The sequence below is a fragment of the Lonchura striata genome, chromosome 12 (assembly GCF_050655825.1).
Source record: "Lonchura striata isolate lonStrDom1 chromosome 12, ASM5065582v1, whole genome shotgun sequence".
Classification (NCBI taxonomy): domain Eukaryota; kingdom Metazoa; phylum Chordata; class Aves; order Passeriformes; family Estrildidae; genus Lonchura; species Lonchura striata.
Genome location: NC_140714.1, coordinates 12853886 through 12879498, shown reverse-complemented (window position 1 = coordinate 12879498; position 25613 = coordinate 12853886). Strand labels below are relative to the sequence as shown.

At 36.0% G+C, this 25613-nt stretch overlaps 1 protein-coding gene across 18 annotated transcripts in view; it reads right to left on the bottom strand.

The window, feature by feature from the left end:
- ERC2 (ELKS/RAB6-interacting/CAST family member 2) overlaps positions 1-25613 on the bottom strand; it is a 413687-nt gene that overhangs the window by 300180 nt on the left and 87894 nt on the right. For 17 of the 18 annotated variants that reach the window (XR_014958156.1, XR_002465646.4, XR_002465648.4 and 14 more), the window contains 2 exons: positions 22550-22705; positions 17511-17678 (listed from right to left, as the gene is read on the bottom strand). The exons of the other annotated variant lie outside the window; for it this stretch is intronic. Coding sequence is in view for 1 of the 17 variants with exons in the window: in XM_021532844.4 (XP_021388519.1) it covers positions 17511-17678; positions 22550-22705 (324 nt within the window). In the remaining 16 variants the exon portion in view is untranslated. The remainder of the gene's footprint in view (positions 1-17510; positions 17679-22549; positions 22706-25613) is intronic. 18 annotated transcript variants of the gene reach the window in all.

Sequence of the window (25613 nt, the reverse complement as noted above, 5' to 3'; positions counted from 1 at the left end):
TTCAAAGACCAGAGTATGACATCTAAATAATACTAAATTGTCATATAACATTTAAGCTACAAGATGTTGAGCATAAACTGACAATTCTACCTTGGTAAAAAACAGGATTTTTTTTTTAAGTATTTTAGAGTCCAGTAAGATTACATCATGTAAACAATTAAAGTTGTTTAAAAACTTGTTTATCCTTCAATTGGAAATTACTATTCCTTAGCCAATATATCACAGGAGAAAGAAAGAATGCCACCAGTTCACAACATTGATAAGAAAAATGAATTGGCTGCAATGATTCCTGCAAATGAAACCACAATGCAGTGATAGATTCAAGCCTTTTTAGCATCATAAGAAGGTTATTTTATTTTCCTAATCATCCATTCCCCTAACCTTCCTCTTCTTCTCTATCTGGAATTCATCTTTCTTGAACCTGGATGACTGCATTCCAGACAAAATCTCATAAAAATATTCCCCAATTTCTGTAACAAATCTCTCATTTTGAGTTAATTCTTTTCAGTCTATATATAAATAGTACATATATGTATATATATATTCACGTATATGCATATTAATGTATAAACAAATATTACTGCTAAAAAAATCGGGGTATAAATAATTTAACACAGAGGAGAGGCTACATGAAATCAGATTTACTAGTCATAGGAATGAAACCTGAGTATGAAAATTCATTCCTAAATCTCTGACAGCTGACATTAACATGGAGCCTTTTAAACCTGTCCTTTAAGAAAATTCTAAAAGTAAATAAATAAATAAAGTACTACTCCTCATCTGTTTTTCTTTTCCTGGAAAACATTCTGAAAGTAATCTTTTTCCCAGACATGGATAATTCTGCACATGGGTGAAATTCTGCTCCTTTTTTCAATCTCCTCAAAAGATTGAGAAAACAAAGATACATTTCAAGAAACAGGACAATGCCAGGACACAAAAGGAATCTTAATGCAAAGTTTAGCATAGATTAGCTACATAAGATCCTGCCCTGCACTATGTAAAGTTAATTGTATTTATCAACATATAAAAGTATCACAATACCATCTCTCAAGTGGAAGCAAAGCAAATAAACAAAACCAAAACCAATCCCCCAGAAAAACCTCACCTTTCAAACCAGTAAGTTTAAAAAGACATGTGAAAGAAGTCCTAATACTTCTTTCTGCAGCTGCCAAGCTGTCTTAAAGAATTTAGTTTCCAAGTACCCCTTTAGTAAGGATCTTTTCCTTACTAAATAAAGGGAAGAGCAGTTGACTGGCAAATAACAACAACTATGTAAAATCTAATTAATTTATTAAATTTACATCTACTTAATGTTGCATTACAAAAACTTTTTTTTTTTTTAATACAAGGTGTATTAGCCTCTTTGATTTCTACCTCTACAAAAAACAGAGGAGTTTATGCCTATCATTCCTGAAAATTAAATTCAGCACAGCAAAGTCAGCCTTTGTTCTTCCTGCATGTGTTATACTCCCAGTAATATCTCACCAGGCTGGCTGTAAACCCGTGCAGATGCTAAGTGCCTATGAGGCTGAAACTTTCTAAAATTTGTATTATTTATGCAAGAAGAAATATAACCTTCTGCCCTCATTCATCTCTGTACTGGACTGCAAGACCTAACAGAGTGCTAAAAAAATTCTTTAGTGAATTTTAATTATAGATGCAATTTTGAATGTCAGCAAGTATGAAATTGATAGCACAGGGATAAAATAAAGCAGTCTCCACACTTTCTTGTGATTTCTTTACAAATTTATAAATTTTATATACACAAATGTATAAATATTTAATTTCTTCAGCCAGTGGAATTAACTGGACAGTTTTCCATTTTCTACATCTTAATTCCAAGTACCTGTCTAAAGATCAAAATTGGCATCATTATCCTAGGAACATGTAAGACTAAATGAGTCCAGGAGTAATAAAACGATTTGACCTTAACAGGCCTCTTGTACCAAAAACATTTAAAAGTGTGCAAAAGATAAGACTTCAGGTAATCCCACTCTTTAACATAATCTATTATTTCACATATGAGTAAGGGCTCTTTTTCAGCACAAATGCTGGTTACAATTAACAATAGTAAATTATGCAAGTTTTAAATATTTGTATTTCTCCTGTGAGTTAAACATTAAGTATCCAAGGAACATGAAGATGCACTTAATTAGCCTAGAGGTCACATGTTATAAAAATTATTAAGCCACTAAAAAAGAGGAAACTTAGAAACAAAGGCAGGATCATGAGTTTACAAGTACAGTTCTACAAAAAGGAAAATGTGTATCATATATCATACTTCACTGTACAGAATACAGCCTTTAAATAACAGCAGGAGCCTTACCCTGGTCAAGTTGGTCAAGTTTTCAACACTGGGTTGCAACCCTCAGTGCTGGTCTAAAACTTTCCTGCCTTATTTAGAAAGAAATTTATTCAGGATTTCTCTCAAGCATGACACTGGTTGAGAGAGCAAGTCAGATAATTGTACATCACACAAAATTTCCAGTCTTTCTCTTTTAGCTTTTAATGGCAGGTGCCTTATTATGACACTACAACAAGTGTCTTTGAAGTGTTTAAATTACTAACACAATTAAAGGAAAAGAAAACAAAAATCACAAATATGCAATTCATAAAGCAGCATATTTTCCTTAATTAATTTCCTCAATATTTACAATATATTTACTAATTCTCTGTAACTGGATATATTCTGGATCCATTCTCAGAGAATATTTGTAGAATAAACATTTGAAACATCTTAAAGACTAACTAAAACCATCTTTCTACTACACTGCAAGGCAAATGATTTTTGGATGTTTTGCATTTTTATGCTAAATAGTGCAGCTGCAATTGATAAAAACCAATCAAGCTAATTTAAGTCAATCATGTCCAGGAGGTTCTCATCACTTGGGTAGAAATGCTCTCACACTCACTCTAAGACTTTACCCCAACAAGTACCTCCCCCACACTCAAAGTTTGATACCTTAGAGTCCCCTCTGCCTCTTATGCAACAAAGAGAAGAAAATACAATTCTTATGGAATAAGCATATCTATAGTTTTACACTACAAATTGAACTTCTGTGTTTCATTTGAATAGAAACTTAGATTGTTAGTACAGCTTAAGCACAAATATGACTCATCCCACTGCAGCACCACTGTACCTTTAGTGCACACCAGGTCAAAGACAAAGTAAACTTCTAGCACTGCAAATGCACAACTGTTACCCTCTAATACATAATCTGGATCACATTACTGAGATCATATGCTTTGAATTTATTTTTTTGATTTATCAATATGGCACATCACAGCTGCCATCCTGAGTTCTCTCTCAGCTGCTGCATTTGACATTTTAAATGATGATAGTTTATATTTTTAAATTTTGCACTATTGCCACTACATTTAAACCTATGAAACTACAACAATCATGCAACAACTCTTTCCTAGATGGGCAAAATCCAACATTACAGATCTGAAATCTGTGTTTTATTTTTACCCATTTGGCCAACCCCTATGTGCGTGTGATTGCAGACACTTTTCAGCCAGTTCAAAAATAATGAAACAAAGAGGGGCCCTGAACTCCAAACTATGCCATGTCCTTATTCCTGTTCCCTTTGTGATGATTATGGGGTTCATGGCAGCAACTGGAGATGGAAGCAGAGAATCACATCAGCCTGCCCTGGATCTCTTTCTGCTCTAGGAAGAGGTGAAACCAGGTGACAGCAGATGCTATCAGATTGACATAAACTGCTGCCACAGCTTCTTTGTGTGCTCTTTTTGAGAAGCTGCTGACCAAAACCATTTGTTCACTGTCCCAACAGAAGCAAACAAGGAAAATACAACAACATTAAGAAAATCCATCTACCAGTAATCCTCCAACTGACCAAGACAGAGCTTGAAAAACACATCCTCATCTTCAAATCATAAAAATTGCATCTATCTTTGTGGAGAAACATAAGATAATTTCCCAGTTATATCTGGCCTACAGTTGTCATAGGGATTTTGTTTGATAGGAAGGGTTCTTTTTTTATTGACAGACTATTATGTTGTGGTTTTTTTTTTATTTTACTGAATTGTTAAACACCACATTAAATATTAAGATAAGCTTTTCATCAAACTGTTTATCTTAGAGCAGTAAGTGGAAAATAGTTCTTGGACTTATGTATGACAAATAATAACTATTGGAATTAATAACACATTGCCACTCCAAAGTCATGTTCTAGAAATGCTTATTTTGGTTATTCATCAGAACACAAAATGCTTCTCAACAATAGCTAAGCCAGCAGGAAACAAAGCCAGCTGACTGGAACAGGCAGCACACGCCTTGGGGATGTGGAGCCAGTCTCTGGAACACACTCAGAGCTCAGCTTAGACTTGGTGTATCTCCAGCTGCAGGTCCCACCTGGATGGCTGGGAACTGACACACAGAATGTACCTGCAGAGGCTGAGCACCAGGTCTGTGCACCATGACAAAATGCCACAGCAAGATCTCAGGGCTGTCTTCAATTATTACTGAGTGGAAAGGCATGAGAAGGCAGGGCCAGACTCTTCTCAAGGGAGCATTAGGCAGGGATTAGACAAGTGGAACATGACATTCTGCCTTGACATAGGGAAAACATCTTTTTTGATTGGCTTTTTTTGTTTGTTTTTTGGTTTTTGGTTGGGTTTGTTTTTTTTTTTACCACAAGCTTGGTCAACTATTGAATCAGGTATGTCTAAATAGGTTATGGAAAACTCATCCCTGAGGTATCCAAAACTTGACTGGATGCCATCCTGAGCAACCTGCAGTAACTAAAACCTACTTAGATCAGAAGCTTGGGCTAGACACTTCTAACCAGGCCTGACATCACCCTGTGAAGCACCCAGAGGCCAATCCTCCCTGAGGATTTCCCCTTAGACACACAGCAACTAGGTGGATTGAGTATGAAATGCACACAGGAGAGTTAGAAGGTCCCAGAATTCCAGCTATCCTGTGATTTTGTTCATAAGGTAAGTGGTAATAATTTATTGTGTACCTGAGCTTTTACCATCCTTTACACAATGAAGTTGAACAAAGATAATCTCTCAAGGCTTCTACTTGCCTAAAAAACCATTAGAACAACTACAGAAAGGATTATTGAAAAAGAGAGTTTGCCAGTAACTGCAAAAGATGAATACTATAACAAAAAATGCTTAAGAATTATCTAATGAACATAAACAGAGGGAAACAGATTTCAAATCAAACTATCAGCAACCTATCAAAAATACAGCTTTTCTTGGGGAGAATTTACCCAGAAATTCATAAATCCATGCCAGTTACTACAAATCACCTTTTTATCTGTCATGTATCTGGAAAGGGCTTCCATGATTATTCCTTCTTCATTATGACCTCTCCAGGGATTAGTGTAATCAGTGTAGTTCCCTGGATCCTCCTTCTTGCCTTTTATAAGACATTGGCTTTCTCCCAGTTCTCAGAAACCTCTCCCAATCCCCACCACTTTCCAAGGGTAGCTGACACAATGCCATCAGCCCTTGCAGGTGCATTCCAGCAAGGCCAAGGGACTTGTCTGTGTCTGCTTTCTTTAAATATCCCCTGAGCTGATCCTCCTCCGTCTAGGTTAAGTTTACCTGGCACTGGACTTCTGCAGTGGTTTCAGAGACCTGGGATTGCTGAAGGTTGGTCTTTCCAGTAGTGGTCAAGGTGAACAAAGCACTCAGTAACTGGACAGTCTCCTTTAGGATCTCCCCTCCCATTCATCAGTGACCCCATATTTTCCTTAGTCTTCTGTAATTGCAGTGCCTGTAGAAACCTTTCTTGTCCTTTCTATCTCTTGTTACATTCATGTCCAGATGGGCTTTGTCTTTCTTAACCCTAAACCTGATTCTCAGAGAGGGTCTCCCTGTTCCTCCAGACACTTGTGCCTGCTCCCACCCACCATGTCACTCATTTTCATTTAGCTACATAATTAGAGAAGTACAAAAGCTGATTTTGATTATACAAAATTGATCATTTATAACAATGAATGGTAGCAAAACGTTCTCCTCCATTTTGAACAATTCCTGAAAGTATTCTTTGTCCAGGAAAAATGTACATCATTTAAGCTTATCCTCTCACTAGGTATGTGACAGCAGGCTTCAAACTTGTGAAGATGACACAAAGTAGAGTGAAGCCTTCTGCCAGACTGCTGGAACACAGAATCAGCCTGGAAGAGAAAAAGGTAACAGAGGCCACTGGCACCTCAGTGCAGAGAGGCCTGGACTTGGGTTTGGCTCAGAAGCCAACTCAGCTGCAGGCTGGGCACAGTCTTGAGCCATCAACGCACACGAGTCTGGGTCCAGTCTGGCAAAGATTTCCTGCCTGATTTAAAACGAGTTCATTTGGTCCAATGGCAGTTTTCCTAGGAATGGAGGGCAGGTTGACCACACATGTGCCTGTCTTTATTTGTGGCCTGACACTTGGCTGGATAAACTTCATTATGTTTTTGGTTATGCTTAAGAGAAGTACTGTCAATTGTTTCCAGTCTGTTGCAAACATAAATCACCAAGCTGTATTAAATATGTACTATTGTATTTACCACAAAGTTATGAAATCATGCATAAAATCCTAAAATGGGATAAAATAAAGGGAACGTGTCTTCCCCTCCTCCCCTTTCCCCCAACTTCTGGCAACATTTCAAAATAAACAAGGAACCAAACCAATGCTGCTATTGAAAGGTCAACCAGCACCTGAGTCAAGGGAAGATAAAACTGGCCTAAAATAAAAATAAATATATCATTTAGTAAGAGAAAACCAATTTTCTCTCAGATCACATATGCAAAAAGATTAAACAGCTCTACAATAAAATATCTTAGTAATTACCTGTGCCTAATAAGCAAGAAAATTGAATTCTTTTGGCTGAAAGAGTGAAAATAAATTTAAACTTTACTAAAAAACATAAATCAATAGTAAAAGAAAACATTAATTTATTTTACTATATAAAATATATATTTTATATTACTATATAAAATATATATTTTACTATATACTATATATCAGTTCAGTGGAACTGACTAGGTATTGAGGAGAATTAAGATTTCCATCTTTTATTGCCACACATTCTCATCTCAAGAACTTTATAGCTCCTGACATAAAGCAGAGAAATTTAGCTATAGATATTCAAAGACAGAAAATAATGTGGAACCATGACACAAAAATACATGTTCTGTTTCAAATTCCATGCAGCAGGGAGTCCATTAACAACTGTGCACTATGTTACGTTTTAGAGTTCCAAAACATGTAAAGGATAAGTGAAGTGCAATCTGGAACTCAAATATACCTGAGCACACTTTCCTCTACAGTTTCCTGCCTTGCCCAGTAAGGACTCTGCATATTTTTACATAATTTTGCTATTTATCTAAATTTAAAGGTGAAAGATGAGCCTCCAGTATGAATCTTTCCAGCAGTAATCCATCTTCCATGCAAGCCCCTGACCAAAGAATTACTTCTCTTACACTGGATATGGCATCATGAACACTTCTTGTATAAAGGAAAGAAAAAAATCTTAGCAATTCCTATTGCTACTGGTAGTAATTGCTACTGACAATTCTCTTATTTTATTATTTCTCCTAAGTGTTAAGGCAAAATTTGTGTCCTCCATGCAGAGTATTTCAATCGCAATGTTCCTCCAAATTTTCTACTGAAAAACACTAAATATTTTAGAATAGAAAGTCAGTTTCTCTGATCTTGCACAAAAATGTTTTAATTTCAACCACAAACAGTTCCTATATTTGGAAAACAGAAAAATATTATTTATGCAAAATATTAGGAATCTATAGAAATAGGCAGATATAATAGAGATTTTAATTTCAATTAGGGATTATAGGAAAACTCTACAGTATTTATAAATACTATAATCTTTTCCAGAATCCAAATTACTGTTGCTCCAACAATGTTCAGAAAAACAAGTAAGTGATACGGCATAAAAGTAATTAACTAATGGAAAGTATTTTAAGTATTTTCTTGGAACTTCAACAGTTTAAACAGTTGAAAGGGAAAAACAAGCATGCAGTGAATGTGAGCCCAAACTGTTTTTATTTACACACCCCTCAGTCCTTCCCATCCTATACTGATCTTACAGCACAGGACAGCTGGAAGAAAGCAGTCTTTATAGATAAGAAACAGCTGCTATGCTTGTTTGACCTGAGGAAGAATTTGAAAAACAAAAGTAAAAGGACACAAGAATGAAATGAGACCTCATAAAAGCAGTTCTTGCAGAATTGTTCCAGCCTATTTCCAGCCAGCCCTGCTAACAGCACCTGACATGCACCTTGCTTGCATCAAACTTACTTCCACTGAAAGACAGAAGAAAAAGGGTATTGAGCAAAGGTAATAGTGGTTCACATGCCCTTTATGAATGTCTACAAAATCAACCTTTTTTAAAAGAAAATTATTACTCAATGGTGGGGAGGAGGGACCAACACCTCACATTAAAAAATGTCAGAATTAAGATTTGCCTCTACAAATACAGTCTGACCTCTTATGTTAAAACAGGCAGCCAGATGAACACTACAGTAACACAAATCAAAGCATCCTTATTTTATTCCATCTTCTAATCTACTTCTCAATCCAACTTGACACAAGTACCAACATTTTCAAAACTCTAAATACTTGACCTGTAAACCCCAGATTTTATCTTGTTAGGTCTTAGTTTTACAATACTTAGACACATTTCTAACACAAATTGTAGCAAAACACCACTGATTCAGACTAAGTTTAAGCAGCTCTGTACAAGAGCACAGATGTTCCTGTCCCAGTGCCCTTACATAACAGCATCTTCTACAAGCTCCCTCCACAATTTTATGCTCTTTTTTCACTCGTTTCCTACTGATTTTGTAGAATGCCTCTTTTTCTTCTTTTATTCTTAATGCTTGACAAAAATGCCCTCTTTGTTTCCTTCTTTTGTAACTTACACTTCAAATGTATCAGAAATATTTGTTTGCATTTTTAAACCAATTTTTTCCACTTGTAAACTTTCATTTTTTTGTAGCTTACACAGTTTCTTCTGTAGAACTAGAAACATTCCCAGTTATTAGGAACAAGAGATTCAAAAACAGAGACAGATCTGTGGCAAAGTTTACAGGGGAAATTCATCAGGATGCATTTGCAGCCTTTAACCAACTACAGCTGCTAGGATGAGCACAGGTAGGAAAAGTATGATCATAAAGAGCAAGAAAACCCCCATATATCATGTCTGTAATGACATCACCAAACTTTGGTACTGTCATCACTTTTTACATCACACAATTCCTTCTCAAAAATACAGAAATTAATATTGAAAATCACAGGAGTAACTTAATCTTCTGTGTGAAAGAGAGCACATTCAAGGGAGAAGCACGGAGGAAGCAACTAAAAGCTTTTCTTCCTTATATCTCACAGAAAAGATAATAACTAAATGCAATTAAACAAATTCAAGTTATTTAATGTCACTTAATGCTACTATTTCTTTTAAAGATGTTACTGTATTACAAATTTTACTGCATAGAAATAATTTAATGTCAGCAAGGAGAAAGTGTGTGTTCCTGTACAAAAGGCAAAAGTGAAGGATTTTTTTGAAGAGCTAAGATTTTTTTCTGAAGAGCTAATGCCTTATTTTTAAAAAATAACAAGAAAGAATCAAACAAATAGAGAACTGTGGCACAGTTATCTAACTGAAAAGTTTACTAACACCATTAACTACTTTTAAGACATAAAAAGAACACTTTTCAAAGGAGGCAGATGATTTAATATAATTGTTACAAGCACCTTTTCTTAGTCAAGTCCAATCTATGTTAATTAGCATCCTGCATTTAAGAGCACTTTGTGTTTTAATTGAATTCAATTCAGAGCCATCTCAATAACTACACATCTTTAACAATTTTGCTCCAAGGACATTAACGTCCTTTTTAACTAGGTGGTGTCACATACAGGAGTTGTTTAGCCCAGCTCCTCTTTAAGTGTCAGGCCACTGCTTTCATGGCTCTGTGTGCACAACTGCAATTCCTCCTTGCAACAGCTTGAAACCAAGATGATTGTTCCCACATCTGTGCCTGCCTCAAGGACTGGAACTTACTCAAGGACTGGAACTTACTCAAGGACTTTCATTTACTAAAGCCTTAACTACCATGACTTACCATGGTAGAGCTAAGAAGTACCAAACCTACTGTCCTTTGCTTGTCTAAATGAACTAATGCATTTCTGTCTGGGTTTCTATTTCATCTGACTCATGAAATGAAAAAGCAGCTTAGACCTTAACAGAAAACCAAAATGGAAGTCACAAAACTGGAATTCCATTAAGTTTATCACATCAACTAGTTGAAAACATACCAAGTAATGACTGAAATAAACTATACAGGAGAAAATGCAGCTGCTGTTTCTTTTGCACAGAATAATTTGTAAATACTTTTAATCTCCAACAATGACAAATCTTTCAAAAATTTTCACAGATTGCATTAGTTGATTTTAAGTGTAGAAAGTACTAGAGAAATGTAAAATATTATGTAATTATATCATGTTATCACTTGGGACATGAAATGTTTAAGTTCTGTTTGCCTGAGCTGATCTTATTTGAACACTTCTCTAAATATTACAGGTTACCTCTGAAACCACTAATCTTTCAGAAGCTAGATGCTTATACTTTCATTGTCCACTGTGATATCAAGAACTAGAAAATTCTTTCCTTCTAAAAGTTAAGCAAGGGGGAGAGGAAGAAAACAAACAACCAGATCACACAGGCCAAAAGGAAAATATTATTCAGATTCTTAGCAAGAAAATAATCAAAAAGCCATATGAGGTCTACTGTCAGTATAAGCAACTCTAAAGATTTCTGGATGACCACAGCTGCAGAAGCTTCTTCATTCCAAATGGACCATACTCCTATTTTAAACTCTGTTTCTGTTGCAAGCATATTTTTTCCCTCAGCAGAGACAGAGGAAGGCTGAGAATCTATCTTTGCACCTTCTACACTTTGAGTGTTTAGGTTAAGAGTAATTGTGAGTCAAGGACTGTTACCTGTGTTAAGAGGACATCCTGAAAAAGGAAATCCCAAATTTAAGGAGTCTAAGTGGCTCTAGCCTTTTCTCTCCAGTTGTCTCTTAAGCAGAAAACCCAAAATTTTGCAAAACTATTTCAATAACTTATCTATACACTTCATAACTATAGCAATATATACAAATCATTAACTGTTTCAGTCTGGTTATTGTTACCTCTACTGGTTAGTCTGCTAATTACAACATTTTTGTGTTCCCCTTGCATTTCCATCTACCTGGTGAAATTTCAATGCTATTCTGAAGTATATTTTTCTCTGTATTTCTTGTCTATGGTGCCACTAAACCAGGATCACATCTAGGCCCCTTTAAATGAATCAAAATTTAAGCAGTAGTTAGGGTATACAAAGAATCAATTTCTGAAGAAATCCTGCTGAAGTTCCTCTTCAAACATCTCCAGTTAGAGCAAAGCATTTAAATTAGCAGCCTAGAGTACTAACATTTTTCTAATCATTTCCATGCACGAATAACTTATCAGAGTAAATTTTGCTCGGTTATAAAAGCCCGTTAAAGCTGTCTAACTGAATACTGGTTTCAATGGCAACAAGGTAATTTTCTATAAAACTAAGAACTGGTGGTGGGCAGGAGGGAACTACACTTCAATTTTCTCTTCAATTCAATAAAACAGATGAAAATAAGAAGTGTTTTGACAGCAAGATAAATCTAATATGCATCAAACTATTTGTCTCAAATAACTTGCATAAAGTCTTTACACAACGAATATACATCCCATTCTTTCTACTTTCCCATTTTCTTTTTAACTTTGTTTTCTTGCCTCTGGGCACTACTTTCTACAGGCCCTGCAAATGGAACTCTTTACTCTTTGTCACCTTGCTCACAGGAAATTCTGGTTTGGTTTCTTTGAAATGAAAATAATGGTGTCCCCATAAAAAAGAATATTCAAAGCAATAATGAAGAATGGATTCAGTCAAGGGAATGGGGTTGTGTGTATAATATATAGCAGGTATTTGAGAGAGCTTCATTTGTAGTACCATGAAGTCACTGGAATGGATCTCAGGAGGTCACAAGTGCAACCTCTTGTGCAAAGCACAGAGATCCCTGAAATCAGACCAGGCCATTCGATGTGCCTCTGAACAGTCTTGAAATCAGAATCCAATAAGCAGATAGACACCAAAATAAAAAACAACAAATGAAAAGCCTCCCGGATTGCTTCACAGTCTACTTCTGTTTAGATACAGCACTTGGCTAACCTATGTGTTCTTTCAGCTTAACTCTGAATTTACTGCTCTGCCACTACACTCCTCTCTCCTGCTCTGAGCAGTTACAGGGTGTACAATATGTGAATGCTGTACAGAAACTGAAATGTCTGGCACATTCCACCTGAGCCAAAGCTGCACTTGAAATGTGGAACCCTTTGCCAAGACAACAGTGGACAGCTGCAGAGTGACAGAGAGCAAATGGCAGCCTGGTGTCCAGAACAGTGCTCTGTGCCACGGGTGATCCTCCCTTCGCACGCACAGCACATCCACCAGAACAATGCCCTGGCAAGCACAGCAAAGAGACCACACTGAAAGATCTGGCCCAGCCTGATTTGAAACAAGAAAAATCACAAAACAAAAGAAAAACACAATTTCAAAGTAAAACTCTGAGAAAAACAAAAATGTGAGAGTGAAATAACCGTAGTTATACCATTATTGTTGTAAAATTAAAAGCAGATTTACATTTCAAGAAATATCAAATATCAACATTGTAATAGAAAGAAAAATAAAGCTTTTTTAGTCTTGTTCCAAGCATTTTGTGCCGTCTGCTTTTATTTGCTCTTTATGCAAACTAAGAACTGCCAAGAAGTCAATCATTTCACAACCCTTCTTTATAAACAGATTTGTTTAAACAAAAAAGCAGATTGCAATAAATAACTACTATAATCACCCTTCCTTTTCATTTTTATTGGATTTTCTATATTAATATGTGTATGCTGAACACATCAGTTATTCAGTTACAGTATGGGCTTTACCTACTTTTCTAATCCATTTCCTCCATTGACAGAACTATGCTCACAATTCACAAAACTTCTTTATAGACATTTACTTATTTCACAGTTCATTAACCTTCAAAAAGCACACCTGCCAGTTTGCAGGTGTATTATCTAAAGCAATGATACACTAAGTGCTAAAGTTTGTTTGTGTCAGAAATGCTTATGAAATGAATGTTTTTCTCCACTGAGCTACCCAGCTGAGCTGAATTTATTTCCATCAATTTGTAATAAGTTTTTCTCCTGATGTTAAGTGCAGCAGTTAAGCGCCAGTCACTGTAAATATGCACAAAACAGAATCAAACTGTACTATCTATCATTTTTTAAAGTACGCAAATGGCCATGTTTCATCTTTTTTAAATATTTGAAAAGGATCATTCACTCTGTAACTTATTTCCTTCTGCAGTAACACTACAAGGCTTCATTTAACAATTAACATATTTTAACAGCTTTTTCACACAGCAGGTAAAATCTCATCAAGTGTCGTATTCTTCCTTTCAACAATTCTCTGTGGAGCACAGTGACATTTTCAGTTTTCTGTAGCTGGACTAGTCTTACATTGGCTCATTTTCAACTGACCTCAGGGTTTTCACATCGTCAATAAAGAGATAATCAAAACAAAGGGTATATACATCAGGGTAGGAAAATTTTGCATAGTTTGGCACTATTATCCTATATGACCTTAAAAATGGAACAAAATTAAATGCACGTAGCAGAGGTGGTGAACCTTCTAAGGACTGCTTCCAAACATTTTTCCTACTGGCAGCAAACCATTTTCAGACCTCCCAACTCTGGCCACCGTGATAGTTACTGCTGTACAGGGTTTATTTCTTTTTGTTTCAGCTGTCAAAAAAAACTTCAAGTGATAGCTTTTTAAGTAAACTAAACATATTGAAATCAAAACAAAACCGTGACATCACTGGGACAACAGAAACACCACTCAAAGAGAATGTTGTGTTTAGATTCTAGGCTTGTTTACCAATGGTTTTAACTTCTTTCACATTATGTCACAAAGTGCTATTGCACCTGAAACCTGATCAAAAGCTCATCAAAAAAATTTAAGTGCCCTCTTATTTCTGGTATAACACATGTAAACCAACTACATCTGCTAGTCATGCCTCAATAGTAATTAGTATTGTTTAGGATGAAGATCATCATAACTGTGCTTACTTCATTTCTTACTGTTGAAAACAATTGTGCAAGATAGAGCTCAAACTTAAACTACACTTTTAAAGCACTAATATTTTCTGAGCTAATTTTGCTAAGCCATCATTAAAATTCCAAACAGGAAATTATACCCCCAAAAAATCCATTTACCTCATAACAAACACTAATAGAATTTGCCAACAAAGAGAGTGAAACCAATGAACTTCCAGGGATACATGACCTACAAAAAAAAAACTGTTACAACATGTTACTTGCAAGCCTCAGGCCCTATCAGACCTGGCTTTTAAAACAATGCGTGTAGGTGGAGGGCTGGCTATATCAAGTGGAATCAGGACACTCCAGCAGAACCAGTATGGCACCCCAGGGGTTAATACTGCATCCAGTCCTGATCCATGTCTTCATTAATGATCAGGGTGATGGGGTAGGGTGCAGCTTTAGCAAGTGTGCTGCTGGAAAAAAACATGGAAAGGGCAACGGACACACTAGGGGGTCGTGCTGCTGTTGAGAGGGATTTTGACAAGCTGAAGAAATGTGCTGACATGAACCTCATGGAGTTCAGGGAAAGGAAATGTAAAGTCCTGAATCAGGAGACAAACAATGCCAAGCACCTGCACGTGCTGGAGTTCACTCGGCTTAAAGCAGCTTTGCAAAAAAGGACCCCAGGGTCAAGGTGGTCATGACTGTGAGCACCAGCAGTGTGGCCCTGCAAGGACACATTAACAGCAACCTAGGCTCAGTAGGGGTTTAGAGAGATGATCCTTCTCCTCTATGCTCAGGCCACACCTGAGATATCATGTCCAGCTCCAGGCATACTGAAGACAAGCCAGTGAAAGGCCATAAAGAAACTAAAGGATTAATTAAAGGCTTTATTAAAGCATTGGAGCATCTCTCATATGACAAAAGCCTGAGAGGACTGAGCTGTTTAGCCTAGAAAAGTGAGTGGGGCATCTTACCACTGTGTATAAATATCTGAAGGAAGGCTGTAAAGATGGAGCCAAACTGTTCAGTGGTGCCCAGAGAGAGGACAAGATGCAAAGGGCACAAACCGAAACCCAGGGGGCTCCCTCTGAACATTGGAAAACTCACACTGACCCATGTGGCCCAAAGAGATTGTAGAGTCTCATGCCTTGAGACATTCAAGATACATCTGGATATGGTCCTGGACAGCTGGCTCTGGGTGACCCTGCTTGAGCTCCAGAGCTCCCCTCCAACCTCAGCCATGACATGATTCTGTGACATGATTCTGCATATGATCCCATTGCATCATATGCGGCTGCTTCAGCAAACCTGAAGATAACCTGCAGAGTACCATTAAGCTAAATAATAATAAAAGGTTTCTTATGAAATAACTGAGAGCCTGTGGAGGGTTTCTTTTATTACAGGATTTACTATGCTAATTTAATTACAACAAGGTGATTACAAAGTAATCCTATTTAGGCAGGAAGTTGACATTGCAACTCTGAACACCTTACTCAGCACAGGATTAGAACTGCCTTTTGGTGGTTATTTTCACCTCCAGAAAGAAGCACTTCAAGGCAAGTTATGAACGTGTTTTAGCACACAAGATTGTACAAAGACTGTTCTACAAATAGACACGCAGGAAGAAAGGTGTGTGGCTTAATGCAGGCCAAAATGTTATTAGCTTTCCTCATCTGGGAATGACCAACAACAATAGCTTGTACACTGCAAAATTTCTTCCCTTATGACTTCCACTTGTTGGAGGGCTGCCATCTGCCCTGCATCTCCCTGCAGCTGCTTTCCCATCTGCTGCTGGAAGCCACTGCCCTCCCTTTAGATAAGACCTGAGGCCTGGAGATGGATGATACAGTTGCTCTTAGCAACCAAAATCTTTTCCCAATTCCCAGAGACCCAGACCTGCAGTGGATTGCTGCCACAGCACAGTCATGTAAAAGGTTCAGGCTCAACAGCCTTGTGCAGAAACTGAGCAGAGGCATCAGATACCTGTGAGAAGCCAATTGCTTCTTCACCAGGATTGCAGAATCCCAGCAGCCCCTCATCAAGAACACCCTAACTCAGCTCTTTGCACCACTGCCCATCAGCCAGCCAGACTGTAACACACTGAATACAAACCAGTGTGGTAAGGGATTAGGAAGTCTAATCAGTGGAGAACCAATGGAGTTAATCACCATTCTCAGCAGTATGACAGGTCATATATGCCTTGCAAAACAGATTTGCACAGCCCAGGATTTAAAATACTCAATCTTTCCTACTCAAATGCTAGATTGAGATCATTGAAATTGCTGGAGTCTTTATCCTTGTTCTATTATGATTACTTTGAATTATACGCATATGATGGTTGGCCCATAAAAGACAAGCTGGAAATGCCAAATTTCATCTGTATCTTCTTAGCATGCAGAGCACAAGACATACAGCAAAAAGGGATAATCAGAATCTCAGAAATATTTATTTCCTGTTTCCACAAGAAGGATGAGTTTAAGCCATTTTTTCCAAGAGTTGTGCTAGCCAGACATTCTATAAGATTCCTGTATACCTTAAATAATACACTTCTCTGAATAGAAACTATTTGCTCTGTATGACTAAATTCCACAGGTATTTGTTTCCTGAAAGATGCAAACACATTAAAAATAAAATCATGAAGTTTTAATAGCAATCAATCTAATCAGTACTGTGTGCTCCAAGCCTATGAAGTTTTTTAAAACACGACAAAAATAGTTAATGGACATTTTAAACACTGGATTTATATATTCCCTTAAATGTGACAACCATCTCAAATGGGTATTCCATTTTTATCCATATTTTTGTGGTCTTATTTTTTTTAGATACATAAATAATTAATAACTGGTCTGGTTTAAAGAACGAAATTACTCATATTTTAAAGATAAATGTTGACTGCACTTGAAAAAAATAACCAGAGATTAATAATATGCATCTTTCAACAGATCCCTTAAAAATACATCAATAGCTTCATCCTTCAGAACAGAAATACACAGAAGTAAGGGACCATCCACCAGAGCAATCAAAAGAGAAACTCAGTCACCAAACAGATAAGGGATCAGGTCATAATATCACAACCATCAAGGTTCACCTCCCCCCACCAAAGCCAATGAGAATTAGACACAAACATTTTCTTAAAAGGCAATCATAAGCACTTCTAAAAAGTTCTAGAATGAGAGCTGGTGTACTATCAAAATTATATATACACCAAACACATTGGCATTTAAATTGTTTTAAAGTATTCATTATTCTTTAACAACTTTCCTGCCACAAAGACTTGAATCAAACATATCAAAACCTTGGTACTGGCCATGAACTCAATATTTCTATTGCATTTCATGATTAGGAAATACAATACCTCTGTCTGAAGTATGGCAGCTCTCTGTTCTTTGGCAGTAAGGGACTCTTTAAGCACTTCAATGTGTTGCTTGCAATCTGAATTCTGATTGCTAAGGGTTTCAAGCTTAGTTTGTAAGGCAAGAAGTTCTGATTCTTTCTTTGAGAGTTCTTGTTTCAGTTGATCAATCTGCAGTGGGGGGAAAAACATTAGGTCATTAATTTTGTCTCCAATTCATAGCTCCACTGGAAATCTGAAAGGTGTGAATGACCGTGATATGACAAATCAGACACCTGTGAATTCTGGAAGAGAATTAAGGTTCAGACTTTTTACACTCACACCTTCAATTGTGTTTCTTGCAACTTAATGCACTCTGTCTTAAGAATGAATGGCCTGTTGTTGCAGAAGTTAAAGGGAAAATTTTAAAGATGATTTGGCCTATAAATTCACCACGGACCTCACTTAAGTTCAAAGGCATGTATCCCATGTGAGGCAAGTCTGGCAGGACAGCAAAAATGCACAGGAAAAAAAGTGTTCATAAAAGCATACATTCAATCCTTCCAAGAGCATGATTTCCATGACTTATTATTGGCCAGAATTAATCAGGAATTTTTTAGAAGTCTGATAAAGAAAAACCAGCATCTTGGGAGAGAAAAACAGAAAAGTGGACTTTTAACCTTGCTCCTCTTCTTGCAAATTTGTTGCTACCCACCATCCCCACCTCCTGTTTTTCTCCCTGGCAGTTCACATGGAATTCTCAGGTAGTAGAAAAATTAAGCCAAGAAGACTAACTTAAGAGAAGTCTGGGGAAAAGCTTATACAAAATTCCACACAATGAAAGGGCTCCGAGATTATAAAAGCTTGTCCCAGAGGAAACAGCAGAAACACAATACTAAGACAGGGCTTCTGAATTTAAGTGAATTTAAGGTTCATCAGTAAATGTCATGGAATTGTGATTACTCTCCTCTTTCCACAAATCGGAAGAATAGCCACAGAACACAAAATTCTGGTGGATTTAGAATATATGAATCAGAGAAAGCACTGGACTATATACAGAATGATGTGTATAAGTGAAAGGATGGTGAATTAGGTGGCATATAACTACTCCTAAATTCTTGTGGTATAACACTGGTCACCAGCTGAATCCAGATACATTACCTCATGAGGATTATTTGAAATAAAATGCCTCACTGCATCTGCATAACTCAGAGAAATCACTTTCTTTATATGAATAGCTCTTTTCCATGTCCCAACAGACATTTACAATACAAGAAATCTAGAAGTGGTAGATGGACGATGATTCAAAAATCCCCAGGGGAAAAAAAAAGAATATCCATGGGTTGATATTACCCAACCACATTCCAAAGATCCACATACTAAAACATTTCACAAATTCAGTGTTGCATGGTACTGGAAATATTCACTGCTGATCAAAATGCTTCTATTTTGTTTTACATTGCAAATGCATATTTTAAAATTAAATTTAAAAACAATGATTCTTCCAACTACAGTCTGTATGCATGTCTAAATATATTTACTCCTTATTCCTTTTTATAAATCCCAGTATGTTTGCATCGTTGCTTAAGGTGCTCAGATAGTCACCCATGAGCTACTGCATAAAATCAAGAATCTACCCTGGCACCAAAAAAAATCACCTTTAAAGTCAGAAAATATCAAAATAAGAAAAGAAGCATACGAAAACCAGACATGAGGAAAGAATGCAATTAAAAGCTGCTAGAGAAAGCTTTCTCTGGAAAACAAACCACCTTCCTCCATCCCTTGCCAGAGCATGTAAGCAAGTATGGCAACCAAGAGAAAATGGATAGAAAATGAACAATGGGAAAATCTGTCTGCAAGACACAAAGACAAAACGTGGATCTGCAGCCAATCTGAATTACATCACAGGCTTTATATGAGATGCATGTGAACATCACAGATGCTTAATCTCTTCTAGAAACTCTTCCCCCTTCTCTCCATGACACAACCCACACCCTGAGAAATAATAAAAAAAAAAATTTTAAAGGCTTTGCTTTCATTGCAGGTGTGTTCTTTGTGTTTTAGAAACAGAATCTGTTTAGTGTAAAGTTCTGGCTACAAGATCTACAAATTGTCAGGAGTTTAAAAATGTGTTACAGCTCTCAAATAAAAAAAAATTCAGAGTTAAAACACAAACCAAACACAAAGATTGTTGAATAAATATGCTGTGTCTTCTTAAAATAAAGTATCATGGTGAAAAAGTACTAAGATTTTCTAACTGCCACAAGAATAAAGAGGTATAATAAAAAAACTACAAAACTCATATTAAGACATTTTAGGCATGGGTACATTCACTTTTTTGAAGTTCTGCAGTATCTCAGTGTGTAAAAAAACTAATTAAACAGGACATGAAATAGATTGGTGCCTTGAGCAGATATGCAAACATGTTTTGCTGTATCTAAAGTGATGTAGAAGACCAACTGTCATGATTCAATGAAACCTCATGATCTCATATAATACAACAAAAACAATCTCATACATTGTAAGGACTAAAATGAAGATAACCAACATGTCTGGATCTAAGTGCTGCAGCACCAAAAAAACTCCAAATCTGTCCTCTGACCCTGACCTTCCCACTATCTCACATATTTCATGTGTGTAATTTGTCTGTCACCACGTTTTCAACATTGCCCAATATGATCTTGCTTCACCTCCTTTCCTGAAACCCTAATTCCTTTTTCTTCCTTCTTAATTTACGATTCTGTCACCTCCCATAATTTCGGTTCTTTAGAACCCATTAATTTTCAATTTCCGGAAAACCATTATGGGTGTTCTTCTGTTATTTTTACACACCAAATTCTTATGTGACATTATGCAGAGTAACCAGAAAACATAGGGGAAAAAATCAGAGCTTTTCTTCTGAATATTGCATATTAAAATTAATGGACTAAATCTTTAAATAAATAATTCCATTAAATGAAACTATGCTGACTAACACATCATAGGGTTTCATTTGATTCAACAAATGACAACTGCTTTTTGAAGTGAAGGATTTAAGAAAAGGAGTAGCAATGCAAATAACATGCCTGCATACAGCAAACCCTACAATTCTATCAATAGATTCTACAGGTTATGACAGTAAAGATCTTGTTTTAAATTGATGCTAAATTTCCAGGCCTGCCCACACAAAAATAAAACTCTGTAGCTCTTCCCCTGTTTTGCTGTTTTGGTTATGTTTTGATGTGTTTTTTTTTCTTTTTTCTCCTAGAGGATCTCCTAGAACTTGCATGCTCCCTTCATTCAGTATGGAAAGCTGTTACATGCACCATTAATCACAGAGCACCTTATTACTGCTTTGTCAATACTTAAAACTCATATTACTGGTAATTTGCTGAAATTGTACTCATCTCCTACTAGATTTTCATACCATTCCAGTGGATAGCATGAAAGTTCTAATACTCAAAGTACTACTTAAATGCCAAGTGCAAACTCACACCTGAAAACAAAATACATCTGTGTTCATTTAAATATGAAGCTGGCAGCCAAAGGACTATTCTTCCCCAGTAAGGGAAGAAAGTCTTCCAAAGCAGAAATTATTATTAAAAGTACATATCATCCTATATTTTTATTCATATTCTCAATCAATTTGAAGGTGCAGATCTCTTGGTCATATGAACTTTAAGACCTGTTCTCTATTATCTGAGTAATGACAAGTTTTCCCCACTTCAGAAACTGAGCAAGGAGAGGCCTTAGCAAATGAGCAAGAAAAACAAATCTGAGCAAGTTTTCTTTCTCATCTTTACAACTTTTTTTATCTGCAAGTCACAATTAAACCCTATATATTTGGAAGGAGTGAATATTACTAAGAAATAGTCAAGAAAAGAAGCACTTCCAAACATTCTCTGCCACTCATGTAAACAAGTGATGTTCAGTATTTGCCATCATTTAACACTTTCCCATTTATTGAAATAAATAACAGATTGAAAACAAGTTATACTTCAAGAATATGAAAAGTAAAAAGAGCTTCAAGCATTTCAGAAGAGTTTTGTACTGTTCTTTGCCATCAATCCTGTTTATCAGAATTTATCAACAATCTCAGATTCAACAGATCAGGTACAGCAAGATCTGTTTGCTGACAGCTCCATAAATACTTCTCCACCTTGAAAGGCTCTCAGATGAGTCATAACATCTTCTGCTGCAAATCTTTTTTAAGTGGAAGAAAAAGACTAGTGAAAGAATACAGACAAAGCTTCATCAGAACATGGCATTTATCAAAAATCAGAAGGCTGTGACAAAACAATGCATATTTAATACTCTTCTCATTCATCTGCTTGCCATGCTACAGAAATATACTGAAGCTTTTCCTCACAAAAACATTGGGAGAGTGTTGAGGTTCTAGGCTTTGTACCTTATTTTTATATCAACAGGTTTGCTCACATGCATTGGGAGTTTTGCTGTAAGTCACTAAAACTGAATTGCTTTGAAATTAATGATGTTTAGGGTAGCAAAATCATTTTCATGATGATAATGCTACTTAGGAGCTTTAGTTATTTTTCAGTAGCTTAAGAGTTACGTTTTTCCAACAGAATAAATATGTTCTTTGATTATTATTTTTTCTTAATAAATCTGGATTAATTCCACATGGGCACTAATATCTTCATTTCGTCTGTAGCAAAAACTCCCAAACAATGAACAAGCAATAAAGTTTTGTGCGTTTGAAACCAGGAAATGTATCACACCACTACATATTTACTACCTGCCTGTGGTCAGCTCCTAATAGTCTATGTACAGTAAATTGAAATTAAAGGAACAAAGTCATTAAATTGCTAGTCTTAAAAATATGAGCAGAGTACAATTTGGTATCACCTATGAAACAAAAGTCCTTACTGCAAAATGATATCAAAAGCTAAAATCAAATAATTTTCATGTACCCAAAATGTTTCACTCCTCCATGTCTACTGATTATTATATAGTAGAGATTTACCAAAAGGAGATGGGCAGATTCTTGCATTGGAAACAGTCATATTAAAACTTTTCTTTCCATTATTAAAACAGTCTTAATCTCTTTTATAAATAGATCCTACCTTATTTTTCATGAACTTTGAGTGACTCTTGTAAACTTCTATTTGTTTGATTTCTTCTTCTCGGTCCTCTGTATTCAGAACTCCATTTGTCTTTAACATCTGTATTTCATCTTCAAGATCTCTTATATTGCGCTCAAGTGAAGCTATTTTTGTATCCTACATTACAAAAAAAGAAAGTATTGAAAATTATATGAGACATATATTACAGAGTAACAGAAACATATCTGTACTTGAGTGAATATCAAATAATGAGACAGCAAAAGAAATTGTACAAATAGAGAACCACATAAACCAGGAATAATTCTATCAGTTTTAGCTTAAAGAAATGCAGAATTCAGACCAGATCTCTTTCATCATAGTCGCACAGTCTGTAGAGAATTTGACATTCTGGTCAAAATTTAATTCCTTCATGCCTAATAGGGATGAAGGGAGAATAGCAGATGCCCTATCTCTTTCCACATATGTATGATAACAAACCTTATTATCATTAGTAACCATCTAGGCCTGGCTGTTCTTCCAAGCTGAGCCTGGGGGACCAGCCCATGCCTCTGCAGGGCAAAGGCCACTTCACTGTGTGGCTCTAGTTTCTCTGGAGTTCTGCCTGCTCTCAAGAGGGACAAAGGTTGTGTCCTCATATATTTTTCCTTGACTACTCTAGCCACATCATTAAGAGAGGATGTAGCATTTTTATTGTGAGTCCCAAGATAAACAAAACCACAACCACTAAAAATTTCTACATCCCAGCCAACAGCTGCCATTTGTGCCAGCACTGCACTGAAAACATTTAAATTTTTTTGTTATTTCCAGTCATTTGGGAATTGGCTAAGTCCCTTTTGTGAGAGTTAGAAAGATTACAAAAGTGATTACACAAATTTGTCCCAAATTTCTATTTGAAAGAACATTGCAGAATTATTCATTAGGAAATCTTTTCAACAACATAAAGGATCAACCACCCACAAAATATTAGAGACTGGATGAAGCTCTTGTACCATTGAGATCAATATTAAATAAAAATTTAAAATAAATTTAAATTTAAAAAGTAGAGAAAACACCACACAAAAACCAACCTGATTCACTAAGACCAGGTTATTAAGTTAGAAAGCTAATTTGGGAAAAAAATACAAATGGAATTGATCCTTTAACAGGGTCAAGCTAAGTTTGAATCACTGCAACTTTGTTTCTGTTGCTTTCTTTAGATTGCCTGAAAACAAGCAAAAACCCCAACTCCTGTAATAACTTATTTCATAACAAAGCTAGGAAAATGTAGCAATTTAAGATACAGCAGTTTAAGATACAGGAGAGTCTGGATGAGGCTCCAAACAGCATCTGAATTTTTGATATTGAAGTTAAAAAGAATCTCAGATTATTTTTGAAGCCCAAAAGTAATTTATATTAATAATAATAATAATATATATAAAATATGGTTACTTTACAAATCCATATAGAATGATAGCTAAGGACTAAGCAATGCCATTTAGATGGCCCACTGTCACTCCTCTAACTTTTTTGCTTTTATTTTTATAGTCAGCAATAAATCTCAAATTGAGAGAAGTTTTATCATTTTCTTATTCCAACAAAAATTAGTTTCAAAATTCATTTCAATTCTAAAACAGGGAAATAAAATATTGAGCTAGAATAAAAAAAGGGAAGAAGTCTCATTGATTCTTATCATTTAAAGAAGTTGCACAAAAGGCCAAATACTGGAAGAAAAGACACAGAAGTATTTAAAAGCTCTCCAGACTTAAACACAACACAAAAATAATTGTAGATCTCACAGAAACTAGAAATAATTCAGCCTGCTCCATTAGGTTAATTTCAGAAATATTTTCATCCTATTTTTGAAGATAAAAGTTAAACCTAAGGTTCACTACACTTCAGAATGATTTTGCAATGAAATATATTAATACTTACATGACCTGCTATGACATGACATAGTCTTCATCAAATCTGCCCAGCTAAGTCTATAAGAGTCTGCCTTTTTCTACTGCCTTTGTATTTTACGTGTTTGCAAATATAATACAGCAGAAACAATTTCAGCACAGCCTACTATGCTTTTTAAAACATTTATACATCACAGAGTAACATTTAAGCTTTATGAGAAATACCTAAAAAAAGGTGTGGAAACATTTTCAGTACTTCTGCTTCACTATAAAATTGAAATCTCTGAGGAAAAGTTTATTTTTAATCAATCTTTGCATACTGTGATTAAATATGGATAAAAGCTGATTTCCTATGTCTTGAAAAATTGTTACTAAGTTCTACATTAGCTTTTTATTGAGGCAGGAGCCAGAAATTTCACAAGTTTTGTAAAACTCAAAGGTACTGTTCCCTACTGCATGCTGGCTTGCCCAGGAAACCTTCCAGGTTTCTAGCCTGGACAGGTGCTGGAAAGTGAAGAACCTTGTGGTTCTTCTGGGCTGGCTTACAGGATGCATAGAAAGTCAGGTAGCTTTGCATTTGCCAAAAGTTCTGACACATTCCCATTAAAAAAAAAAAAAAAAAACAAAAACTTTCAACCAGTCTTGTTGGGGCACAGGGTCCAGCAAGTTTTCAGAAACCTAAATAGGAACTGATGCAGTATTTCCTTCAAACCTCTAAGATTTATCCCCATTAGCAACATTCTAAAAAACTACATAGGTCTATCTTAAATCACAACCAAGATTCATTTGCAATATTAAGGAAGTAGCTTAGTATTAAATGGTACTAACAACATCTTCTGAGATCTAAAACAATACAGCATTTGTTCAGATTTTTTTCAGTCAGGCTCTCTAAATCTATTAAAAGATGTAAGATTGTGTAGCAGGATTTGTGACAGAGATCAGGGTATTCACCCTAATCTATCCCCTCCTTCCAGCAGTAACCAATACTTCTTCCTTATCTCCTTTATTAGAATATGTTACAGATATTCTGTGAGAGGTCAGGGCTATTTAGGTTTCTGCTGGCTGGACCTAGCAGTAACTAGCTCTTTTGGAATGTGAAAAAAAATTAGTATGTGTCCTGATGCTGAGGGAAACAATATTTCACAATGGAAAAAGTCTAACAAGTGAGTTTCCACAATGATGTT